The sequence below is a fragment of the Vipera ursinii genome (genome assembly GCF_947247035.1).
Source record: "Vipera ursinii genome assembly, chromosome: 7".
NCBI classification, from domain to species: Eukaryota; Metazoa; Chordata; class Lepidosauria; order Squamata; family Viperidae; genus Vipera; species Vipera ursinii.
Window position 1 is genome coordinate 38,273,244 of NC_139521.1, and position 13,298 is coordinate 38,286,541.

The window sequence follows — 13,298 nt, forward strand, 5'->3', positions numbered from 1 at the left end:
GGCATCGAAATGGACCCAGCCAAAGTGAAAACAATAATTGAATGGCAGCCCACCAAAACTCACAAACAGCTTCAGAGCTTCCTAGGGTTTGCCAATTTCTACCGTCAATTCATTCCCTCTTTTGCCGAGATTGCTCTACCCCTTACAGAACTACTCAAAACGGGTAAGGGCAGGGGAAAACTGTGACCTGGCCAACCACTAGCATGGACTATGAGTTGACAGAAAGCTTTTGAGCTTTTAAAAAGACTATTTGCGGCTGAACCGGCCCTAAAGCACCCCTGCCCCGGGGAGCCCTTTGTAATTCAAGCAGACGCCAGCGACATGGTAGTCGGAGCTGTGTTACTACAAAAGAATAAGAGTGGAGTCCTACAACTTTGTGCCTATACCTCTACAAAATTCACAGAAGGTGAGAGGAGATGGACAGTCTGGGAGAAGGAGGCCTTCGCAATTAGGTGGGTGCTATTAAACTGGCGACATTATTTAGAAGGGAGCAAGGTGCCTTTTGAAGTATGGACAGATCACAAAAATTTAGAGGCGCTAAAAACTCCCTGCAAATTGTCCCCAAAGCAAGTGCGATGGGCACAGTACTTTAACCATTTTAATTTTACTTTAAAGTACATACCAGGAAGAAAAAACTTCCCAGCTGATGCGCTATCCCAACTGCCACAGTACAAAAGTGAACGTGAAGAGGTCTATGAGGCAATTATCCCCAGTTCACAACCTGCTGCACAACTCAAACCTCACAAAACCCCTAATGCTGATGACCCAGAAGCAAAGAAGATAAAACGAGAGTTCCTTACCAATCAATAGTTCAAAGATAATCAAACCTCCCTAACATGCAGGGATGGTTTGGCATACATGGGGGAAAAATTGTATCTACCTGAAACCCTCTATCTCAATGCTCTCAGACACAACCATGATGTAAAACAGGCTGGACGCTTCAGATATTTAAAAACTCTACACCTCATCCGCCGGCAATTTTGGTGGCCAGGGCTAAAACGTGATGTGGAAAACTTATGTCAAGAGTTGTACCATATTTGCCACCATGAAAAGAATTCCAGGGAAAACCCCTGGGCTACTGCAGTCGGTAGCCAAACCTTCTCAACCATGGGAAGAAATAGTTATGGACTTTATTGTAGACCTACCCAACAGTAGAGGAAATACTGTCATCTGAACTGTGATAGATCTGTTTTCGAAGCAGGCTCACTTTATCGCCTGTAAAGGACTCCCATCTCACAATGACTGAATAAATTGTTCCTGAAACATATCTACAGACTGCATGACACCCCTAAGCAAATAGTTTCAGATAGAGGAGTACAGTTCACAGCAAAGGTTTGGAGGAATTTCCTAAAATTAATTGCATCATCCCAAGGCTTATCATCTGTTTTACATCCAGCTACCAATAGGGCTGCAGAATCTGCTAACACAATGGTGGAGCAATACCTCAGATGCTATGTTTCCTACCAACAGACAAACTGGACTGACCACCTCCCTTTCACCAAGGTGGCCTACAATAATTTTGTTCACAGCAGCACTGGCTACATGCCTTTCAGAGTAGCCACAGGAAAAGAGTTCAGCCTGATCCCTGACTATCCTCAGCTGCCCTCCACTTTCCAGACACTTGATCAATGGTTGAGGGGGTGGGGTTTGGAGAAACATGAAAATGGTTTTTTAAAAAATCTTCCGAGACTTACAAAAAGAGGCCTCCCCAAAGAACATTCCAAGTTGGGGAAAAGGTTTATCTGTCAACTAAATATTTACGTCTCAAATTACCCAGTAAGAAATTGTGAGAATCATCAACCCAGTCACAGTAAAATTGAAACTCCCCAGACTTTTGGGAAAAATTCACCCAGTATTCCATTGTAGCTTACTGAAACCTTTTTGAGCCACCACTTTAAGACCTCCCCATAGGAAGGCATCTGGAACCCTCATAGTAGTGGGTCAGACTCATTATGAAGTGAAACATATTCTTGACTCCAGAAACTTTAAGGGAAAATTACAGTAACTAGTACAATGGAAGGGATACCCATTGTCTGAAGCCATTTGGATGAAATCTAGCAATGTGAAAGCTGACAGACTTATCAAAAGGTTTTATGAGAAACCCCAACAAACCAAAATCCAGCTCCTAACTTGTGTTTGTTCACATTACAGGATCTGTTCTTTTTGTAAGGGGGGCCGGATGTCAATGCTTCAAACATTGACATGTTTTTGCACTGACAATATAAGAGACAGCTTTTTGTTTAAATTGCTTCACTTTGAATCACAGAAGGGAGGGAAATGTCAAAGGCAATTTTGAGAAGATAAGAAATAGCCACGCACAGAAAGGGAAGTGAAATTTCATATGTAAAATTTCATATGTAATTGGATAATGTGATTAATGATGTGTAAATAAGGGTGGGAATTGTGTATGATACGATGGGCTTAGGGGAGGAGATTTCAGATTCTGGCATCCATCCATGAGTGCCGATTCTGCATTTCATTATTAACACTTTTTAGATAAAAAATGCCTGAATTTTGTTTGAACTGTTTCATTACCCATACCCATTGTCTGAAGCCATTTGGGTGAAATCTAGCAATGTGAAAGCTGACAGACTTATCAAAAGATTTTATGAGAAACCCCAACAAACCAAAAGCCATCTCCTAACTTGTGTTTGTTCACATTACAGGATCTGTTCTTTTTGTAAGGGGAGCCGGATGTCAATGCTGCAAACATATACATGTTTTGTCACTGACAATATAAGAGACAGCCTTTTATTAAAACTGCTTCACTTTTAATCTTGAAGGGAGGGAAATATCAATGGCTATTTTGAGAAGATAAGATTAGCTGTGCACAGAAAGCAAAGTGAAACTCCATTTGTTGTTGTTGTTAGTTGTGAAGTTGTGTCCGACCCATCGTGACCCCATGGACAATGTTCCTCCAGGCCTTCCTGTCCTCTATCATCCTCTGGAGTCCATATAGGCTCACGCCTACTGCTTCAGTGACTCCATCCACCCACCACATTCTCTGTCATCCCCTTCTTCTCTTGCCCTCAACCTTTCCCAGCATTAGGCTCTTCTCCAGTGAGTCTCTCCTTCTCATAAGGTGGCCAAAGTATTTGAGTTTCAACTTCAGGATCTGGCCTTCTAAAGAGCAGTCATGCTTGATCTCCTCTAGGACTGACCGGTTTGATTGCCTTCCAGTCCAAGGGACTTGCAGAAGTCTTCCCCAGCACCATAGTTCAAAGGCTTCAATTCTTTAGCACTCAGCCTTTCTTATGATCCAACTTTCACAGCCATACACTGCAAAAGGGAGGACCATAGCCTTGATTATATGCACTTTTGTTGACAGGGTGATGTCTCTGCTTTTTAGTGTGCTGTCTAGATTTGCCATGGCTTTCCTCCCCAGTAGCAAGTGTCTTTTAATTTCTTGGCTGCAGTCCCCATCTGCAGTGATCTTTGATCCCAGGAAAATAAACTCTGTCACTACCTCCATTTCTTCCCCATCTATTTGCCAGGAATTGAGAGGGCCGGATGCCATGATCTTGGTTTTCTTAATGTTTAGTTTCAACCCAACTTTTGCACTTCTTCTTCACTCGCAATAAGAGGCTCTTTAGTTCCTCTTCACTTTCTGCCATTAGAGTGGTATCATCTGCATATCTTAGGTTGTTGATATTTCTCCCGGCAATCTTAATTCCAACTTTTGATTCTTCTAGCCCTGCCTTTCTCATGATGTGCTCTGCATATAAGTTAAACAGGCAGGGTGACAGTATACAGCCTTGCCAGACTCCTTTCCCAATTTTGAACCAATCAGTGGTTTCGTGTCCAGTTCTCACTGTTGCTTCTTGACCCGCATGTAGGTTTCTCAAGAGACAAATAAGATGGTCTGGTACTCCCATCTCTTTAAGAACTTGCCACAGTTTGTTGCAATTGACACAATCAAATGCTTTAGCACAATCAATGAAGCAGAAGTAGATGTTTTTCTGGAACTCCCTAGCTTTCTCCATGATCCAGCGTATGCCAGCAATTTGATCTCTAGTTCCTCTGCCTCTTCGAAATCCTGTCTGTACTTCTGGTAGTTCTCGATCCACATACTGCTGGAGTCTAGCTTGTAAGATTTTAAGCATGACTTTACTAGCATGTGAAATGAGTGCAATGGTGCAATAGTTTTAACATTCTTTGGCAATGCCTTTCTTTGGAACTGGAATGTAAACTGATCTTTTCCAATCCTGTGGCCACCGTTGAGTTTTCCAAATTTGCTGGCAAATTGAGTGTAACACTTTTACTGCATCTTTTAAGATTTTGAATAGCTCAGCTGGAATACTGTCACCTCCACTAGCTTTGTTGTTGCTCAGCTTTCCTAAGGCCCACTTCACTTCACATTCTAGGATGTCTGGCTCAAGGTCAGTGACCACCTCATTGTGGTTAACTGGGATGTTAAGCTCGTTCTTGTACAGTTCTTCTGTGTAATTTTGCCACCTCCTCTTAATTTCTTCTGCCTCTGTTAGGTCCCTGCCATTTTGGTCCTTTATCATGCCCATTTTTGCATGAAACATTCCCTTCATCTCTCCAATTTTCTTGAAGAGATCTCTAGTCTTCCCTATTCTATTGTTTTCTTCTATTTCTTTGCACTGTTTATTTAAGAAGGCATTCTTATCTCGTCTAGCTATTCTCTGGAATTCTGCACTCAATTGGGTGTATCTTTCTTTTTCTCCCTTGCTTTTCACTTCCCTCCTGTCCTCAGCTATTTGCAACGCTTCCTTTGACAGCCATTTTGCTTTCTTGGATATCTTTTTCTTTGGGATGGTTTTAGTTGCTACTTGTACAATGTTGCGAACTTCTGTCCATAGTTCTTCAGGCACTCTGTCTATCAGATCTAATTCATTTAATCTATTTGTCACCTCTACTGTATATTCATCAGGGATATGATTTAGTGTAGTTATCCTAGAGTTCATAACTGAGTGGCCTAGTGCTTTTCCCTACTTTCTTCAGTTTAAGCCTTAATTTTGCAACTTGAAGCTCATGGTCTGAGCCACAGTCAGCTCCTAGTCTTGTTTCTACTGACTGTATAGAGCTTCTCCATCTTTGGCTGCAGAGCACATAGTCAATCTGATTTCTGTGTTGACCATCTGGTGATGTCCATGTCTAGAGCCATCCCTTGGGTTGTTGGAAAAGAGTGTTTGCTATGACCATCCTATTCTCTTGACAAAAGTCTATCAGCCTGTGCCCTGCTTCATTTTGTACTCCAAGGCCAAACTTGCCTGTTATTCCGGTTATCTTTTGGCTTCCTACTTTAGCATTCCAATCCCCCATGATGATAAGGACATCATTTTTTGGTGTTAGTTCTATAAGGTGCTATAGGGCTTCATAGAACCGGTCAATTTCATCCTCTTCAGCACTGGTGGTTGGGGTATAGACTTGGACTACTGTGATATTGAATGGTTTGCCTTGGATTCGAACTGAGATCATTCTGTCATTTTGGGGATTGTATCCCAGTATTGTTTTTCCTACTCTTTTATTGACAATGAAGGCTACTCCATTTCTTCTGAGGGATTCTTGCCCGCAGTAGTATACCTGATGGGCATCTGAATTAAATTTACCCATTCCTGTCCATTTTAGTTCGCTGATTCCTAAGATGTCGATGTTCAGTCTTGTCATCTCTTGTTTAACCATGTCCAGCTTTCCTTGATTCATGGATCTTACATTCCAGGTTCCTATGGAGAAAAAATCTTTACAGCATCGGACTTTCCTTTCACCACTAGATACATCCACAGCTGAGCATCCTTTCGGCTTTGGCCCAGCCGCTTCATTCTTTCTGGCACTACTAGTACTAGCCCTCTGCTCTTCCCAGTAGCATATTGGATGCCTTCTGACTTGAGGGGCTCATCTTCCAGCTTCATATCTTTTTTTTTCCTTTTGGTACTGTCCATGGGGTTTTCATAGCAAAGATACTGGAGTGGGCTGCTATTTCCTTCTCCATTGGATCACATTTTGTCAGAACTCTGTGCTATGACCTGTCCATCTTGGGTGGCCCTGCATGGCATAGCTCATAGCTTCATTGAGTTACGCAATCCCCTTCTCCACGACAAGGCAGTAATGCATGAAGTGGTGAAACTTCTTAGGTAAAACTAATTGGTGAACGTGATTCAAGACGTGTAATTAAGGGAGGGAGATTTTGCAAGATATGATGCATCAAGGGGAGGAGAATTCAGATTCTGGCATCCCTCCATGAGTGCCGATGTTTCATTTCATTATTAAGACTTTTCAGATGCCTGCCTGCAATGCCTGCATTTTGTTTGAACTGTCTCATTTATCAGAACCATCACACCAATTCTTTGACTGGAGAATGAAAACCTGACAGAACCTCCATCTTCCCCTAGTCTCAGACAAATATCAGTCTTCAAAACCACATGAGGTCCTTATACACTCATCTACTTCCTCCAAAGATGTTCATGAAACATTGTTCTAGTAGAGAAGATGTTTAAAGAGTTAAAAACGAGATATAGGCTTAGTTTTAACTACCATTTGCACAATACGAATTCTGCTTCTTATACATTTACTAGATTGATTATTCTTAATGGATTCAACTTTCCCTGCATTGATCAGCTATTACATGTTCTTAACTTGCCTTCCCTTTCCAAGCTTCAAATAAGTATAAAACAGGCAACATAGAATCTAAGATTTTGTAGAGATAGGAGGAACACAAAAATATAGCAACATGTCCTGTTGTTGTCTGTCCTTATTCTCTTAATTTCTTATCAAGAATTAAGCCTAATTAAACATAGCAGCCTAATGTTTAAATATATATGTATAGGGCTGTTCCATTAAAAAAGGCAGCACTAGAAGCCAGAATTCCTAATTTGTTGTTTAAACTAAGTTTGAGTTTTCATAAAGTGATTTATATAAAATCTTTTTTTTATTTCAGATACAAACTAGAACTACTTCATTTTATTTATTTAAAGTATTTCCTCTCATATGAATTACTATCTTGATTTTATAAATAGACAAGATATACAAATCTTAACTTTAAAATGTGTTTTCAAAGGAAAAGCAATTTATGCTAATATGAATATCAAATAAGAAATCTCATGGGGATTTAAAGAGAGTTAAATCCCCATGAGGGTTTAATTTAAAAATACCATTTTAACATCCTTGCCTGTTTTAAATTGTATACAGTTTTTATTTTTGAAAATATTTTATTTTTGAAAATATTTTTGAAAATATTTTATTGTAAACCATCCAGAGTCCCTCTGTGAGGGAGATAGGTGGTTTTAAAATGTAATAAAAAAGACCTGGTATTTACAGAAAAGTTATTCAATTCACAAAGAACATGTAGTCTGCTACACTGTTTTAAGACATCTGATTTTGTTGAGGAGAAGAAAGAAGATTTGATAAAAGAAGTATCTTAAATTTATATACATTGGTCCATCACAGTAAATAACATACCTGATAATCCCTTTCTTATTGAATTTGTGTTGCTAAGAAGCACTTGTTTAGGGGTATATGTATTGCACGACAAGGTAAACAGTAACTTATTTATTCTCATATACATACAACAATTTTTATTCTGCCCTTGTATTTGGTAAAACGGGATAGAAACATTCTCACCAGCATAGTTCTTTCCACATATGTTGTTCCATTTATGTTGAATGTTTTGCACTGAATATATGAATGTGCATAAAGTTTCATGGACAGGAATTTTATGTTGAGTGGGGATTTCTGGGGATATAAATCTAATACACCTTAAGAAAGTGAGGTTAGTGAAAGTTAACCATGAATGGCCTGAAGAAAGATATGGTGAGGTGAGGACAAAATTGAGGAAGGGATGAAGCAACATGATAGGATGTATATTTAAATTTCTAAGCAATACATTCACCAGCAAAGAATTAAGAAATAGAATACAAATAACTAATAGGAAACAAACATACACTGGCTTGAATTTTAGACAAAGCTATCAATTTAAGCCAAGTGAAGGGAGTTTTATTTTGGATTAAGATGGCAATGGCATTACATGGCCAAAACTGCTATGTAAATTTCTAAGATGCACAAAACAAATATTTTGAGCAGAACTAGGCTTAGTTCATTTCATTTAGCAACTACTTTTTATTTATTATTTTGCTAAAACCTCTCCCCCAAAGTGAGAATCTTCTATCATTCATTTTTTATGATTTATCTTTAGTGCTGGGAACCAGTACTCAGCCTTTGAAAATGACTCCCATTTGGTTCACTTACTGCTATTTAGAATGGAATAGCCTCGTCCTTAGTAACTCAGGGGCATTTTTTATCATTCTTTCTTTCACACTCTGAATGTCTTAATGATCATCTTTAGCGGTCCCATTGCCTTTAGTGTTAGAAAATGTGCTAGAAAAAAGAGTACAGCTGTTTCAAACCCAAATTACAGTTATTCAATACACACATATATGCAGTGGTGACATATTACCTTTGCAATAGTGGTGAATATCTGTAGCTTGGGTGTAGAATGAAGGTGAAGGTTAGTTCTCCAAGCTTGTGGGTTAGTTTCCAAATGTTTCATAAACAGGCTAGGTAACATCTTCAGCGGTGTTTAGGGATGTCCCTAAACGCTGCTGAAGATATTACCTAGCGTGGTAATGAAACATTTGGAAACCAACCCAAAGCTCGGAGAATGAACCTTCACCATCACATATTACCTTGCCATTTGGTAAGCCTTTTGTATCAACATGGGATGGAGTTGTGTGAGACAGTAACTGATACACTTGGAATCATAGTATAATTCCAAACTCATATTCTACATATTGTCGTGTACCTGCCATTAGCAAAACTGTATTTATTTATTTATTTATTTATTTATTTATTTATTTATTTGCATTTGTGCATTAAATGCATTTAATTGCATTTCACTTAGTGACTCTGGCTGGCATACAGAAAAATAATCAAGAATATGGATTGGATTGGATTGGATTGGATTGGATTGGATTGGATACTTAATTTAGCCAAGTGTAATTAGACACACAAGGAATTTTTTCTTCAGTACAGAAGTACATAGTGTACTTCCAAGGCAACAGAGAAAATAACAACAACAACAACAACAACAACAATAATAATAACAATAAAAAGGGGAATTAAAGAAGATAATAAATAATAATAAATAAGTAATAGAAGGAATAAATAATAATGCTTCAGCCACACTCTTTGGGTTGATATGCATACACATTGGATAGAATTGTGAAAATTATGTGTTCAGCAGAGTGATGGAACAAGGGGAAAAAACTGTACCAGTGTCTAGCTGTCTTGGCATGCAATACCCTATAGCACCATCCCAAGGGAATGAGGGGTCTGCAAATATCTTCTCATCCCTCCTTCTGACCTGCACAATATATAGTTTCTTTCCTATAAAGGTAAAGGTTCCCCCGCACATGTGTGCTAGTCGTTTCCAACTCTAGTGGCCGGTGCTCATCTCTGTTTCAAAGCCAAAGAGCCAGCGCTTGTCCGAGGACGTCTCCGTGGTCATGTGGCCGGCATGACTAGACGCCAAAGGCACATGGAATGCTGTTACCTTCCCACCGTAGTGGTCCCTATTTTTCTACTTGCATTTTTATGTGCTTTCGAACTGCTAGGTTGGCAGAAGCTGGGACAAGTAACAGGCGCTCACTCTGTTATGCGGCACTCAGGATTCAACCCCCCCAAACTGCCAACCTTCTGATCGACAAGCTCAGCATCCTAACCCACTGAGCCACCACGTCCCTTTTCTTTCCTATAAAATCCATTAAAAACAACCAATTTAAATTAAAATAAAAACATGAATTTCAACTTGATCTCATCAAGATATTTTATCTTTGACAGGAATACTCTGATTCTCTCTCTGCTGTTTTTCCTTCTCATTTCATTGTTTATATACATTTTTTTCCAGGACAGTCCACTGGTCTTACAGTCAGATAGGAATGTTACCATGAATGCAAGAAATCATATGGGACACATAACAGGACAGCTGACTGTAGGTAAGTCTTATTATTTCCTGAAAGTTTTGTTTCTGAATTTAACAACATTTTTTAAAATTGAATCCCTCAGTATAGATATTTCAGGAAACAATAGGTTGCAGCTGTGTTATTAAAGATGATGCTGATCTATGGGCAACATTTTCCAGGCAACTAACTATACTGTAAGTTGCCCTTAGAATTAATTTTAAACAGAAATATAATTTGATTATAAATACATCAAGACAGTTCTTAAAGTAGTTAACAATAACTGCAAAGCAAATAAAAACAATTGGTAAAAGCAATCTTAAAATCTTAACACATTATCTGAAGCACACAAAGTCATAAAAAGTATCATTAAACCACACAAAAACTTAAAGAAATGAAACTCTGAGGAGGAAAATGAGGACTGCTGTCCATGTCATAAGTATGAGATAGTTTGCATGTTTAGCAGATTAGCTCCAATTTAATAAAAGGGACAAATTACTGATCAGATAAAATGAGATTTAATTTTTTCTGTACCTTAATAGTGTCTCCCTCATCCCTCCCTCCTTTTGTCTGTTCAAATGTTTACAAAAAATATTTTAACCTTTACATCTAATAAATTTGCATGGCAAAAAATGTGGGACAATTAGTTCCATATTTGTTGGTTTACTTTTTTTAAAAAAACATCATACTGAAAGAGATAAGGAGTTATCCTTAGGATTATTTTACTAAATCCTAGACCAGACATAAAGCAATTGAACTGAATTTCCATATATTATAAACAGTTTATATTTCATTGATGTAGTTTATAGACTCTACATTTTCATGGAATTTCATGTTCATCGGCTTGATATAAAAAATAATAGCTATTGTATACAGATTACAAAGAGTATCACCTTTCCATTTTTTCATTTATTGTGGCCAACACAGAATTAAACAACTAAGTAGCCTTAGCTTAAGAGTGATTCAGCAACATTTGAGATAGTTCAGTAGCTGAGAATGCAGCTTATCAGTTTGAGACTTCTCTGACTACATATCACAGAAATCATTACTTTGTACATGGTAAGAAATTATAAATTTCTTATGAATCAGCTTCAGATTCCTGTTTCTGCTTGGAAGGTTCTTAGCTTCCCTTTACAATTTACATAGATTGCACTTTTTACAACATTCAGTGTAGACTAATATTTGCAGAGTGTTTTCCTCCACAAAAGAAACGCGGTTGCCTTTTAAGTTAAACTTTTCTAACTTGAAGAAGGTGAAAAGGGGACAAGGAGCCTATAACCCTTAGATAACAGTTTCCCAAATCAGCATATGCCATACAGCATGTGCAGTTCTATAACTATGTTCAGGGTCAGTTGCTGTGATTCCTAGCCATTTCTGTCATAAATCATCCTTCATTGGTAGTCTTGTGTTGTGATTATAATTTGTGATTATCCTACTTCAGCTGCCACTTTTTTAAATGATAACACTTTTTTAAAATGATAAAACTTTCCGCAGAGGTATTGTGATTTATTATATTTGATTTCCTGTGTTAAACAGACCCTTCCTTTTAAAAGGTGACTTTCTAATTGGAAAGTACTGAATATTTTTCAAAATATATCAATAGTTTTGAATTCAAGTCTTCAGAAAAATATTGGGGGGAGTAAGGTGTTTTTTTTTTTGGAAGACAGATCCTGGGTCCTCTGTGTGAAATAAGAAATATTTTCTTTAGAACAGTTATTTTGTTCAAATTTAAATCACAGATAGTGAAATATATAAAGAGATAATATAAAGAATTTCAGGATATGGGCTTCTAGATGCTTTCTGAGATTGGTTGGTTGCTTGCAGATACAATATTTCATTACCCAACTAGATAACATTTTCAGTGCTAGAGGTGAGTGAGGTTTGTTCTCTGTTTATATACATGAGTATCCCACCAATACTGACAGGAAAAGCCAATAAATTGGCATTTGAAACAACTAAAGCAAAAAGTAAAGTTAAAACCATGCTTCCCTTGTTATCTATGAAATAGAGCTTTGACCTACAACATTAACTGATTTTATAAAGAATTTTCCTCTCCACAGAACAAAGTAACTAGCTCAAATTCCTGTAGAAAGGAAGATAATATATTTAGTTTAGGGTTGAACTGTGAGTCCTTGGTACTCTATGAACTTGGTTGTTTGCTTGCAGATGTTTACTTGACTCAGTAACATCTTCAATGCTAGAAGGGAGGGATGGAAATTCACTTAAGGTTAGGCTCCCTTAGATTCAGAGAGGAAAACAAATGTCACTGACAGGTTTGGAGAAGCTAGTTAGACACGGAAACCTCTTACATTTACAATCCCCCTACTATTCAATTCTTAGTAACCTACATGGAAAAGTCCTAATGGTATGGAAACCTACTCAGGGTTAGGGTTGGGATTGGGATTATGGTTAGGGTTAGCCTTCCTTGAATTCTCAAGTAAAACAAACATGGCCAAGAGATTTGTAGAGGCTCCTTATTCTTAGTAGGTGTGTTAAAGAAACAGTAGGTCCACTTAAGAGAGAAGATGACAAGGAAATAACAGACAGTAGAGAGAAAGCAGAGCTGCTTAACTCATTCTTTGCATGGGTCTTCAAACAAAAAGAAACTATAGCCCGACCTACCAAAAACTTAAAAGACAGACTAGAAATAAAAATTAAAATAAGCAGGAAAATGGTAAAAGAACACCTGCCTGATCTTGATGAATATAACTGATGGATTATATCCCAGAGTTCTGAAGGAGCTGGCAGATGTTCTCTCAGAACCTTTGTACCATATTTTTCAAAAATCCTGGAACACAGGAGAATTACCTGAGGATTGGAAAATAGCTGATGTGATTCCCAACTTCAAAAAAAAGGGGGGGGGGGAAACAGACCCAGGAAACAACAAACAGACCAATCAGCCTAACATCAATACATGGGAAGATACTGGAAAAGATAATCAAAAAACAGATCTGCGAACAACTAGAAACAAATAATGTTATAACTAAAACCCAACATGAGTTTGTTAAAAATAGATCATGCCAAACCAATCTTATTTCATTCTTTGACAAAGTGACTAAATTAGTAGACCAGCTGTGGACATAGTATACTTAGACTTCAGCAAGGCATTTGACAAAGTAAACCGGAAGCTACTTCTTAGTAAGCTAGAAAAATGTGAGATAGACAGATGGATTTGTCAGCCAGATGGAATTGTAACTGGATGACAAACTGTACTCAATGAATTATCCTTAATGGTACTACATCTACATGGATGGAAGTAAGCAGTGGGGTACCACAATCGTCCTAGGCCCAGTGCTCTTCAAAATCTTTATAAATGACTTAGATGAGGGAATAGAAGGGAAACTCATCAAATTTGCAGATGACACTAAGTGGCAGGAATAG

At 38.0% G+C, this 13,298-nt stretch overlaps 1 protein-coding gene across 3 annotated transcripts in view; it reads left to right on the forward strand.

The window, feature by feature from the left end:
* SGCZ (sarcoglycan zeta) overlaps window positions 1-13,298 on the forward strand; it is a gene marked incomplete at both ends in the record, with an annotated part of 682,592 nt that overhangs the window by 569,010 nt on the left and 100,284 nt on the right. For all 3 annotated transcript variants that reach the window (XM_083367758.1, XM_083367760.1, XM_083367759.1), the window contains one exon: window positions 9,866-9,953. In XM_083367758.1, coding sequence (XP_083223884.1) covers window positions 9,866-9,953 — 88 coding nt within the window. The remainder of the gene's footprint in view (window positions 1-9,865; window positions 9,954-13,298) is intronic.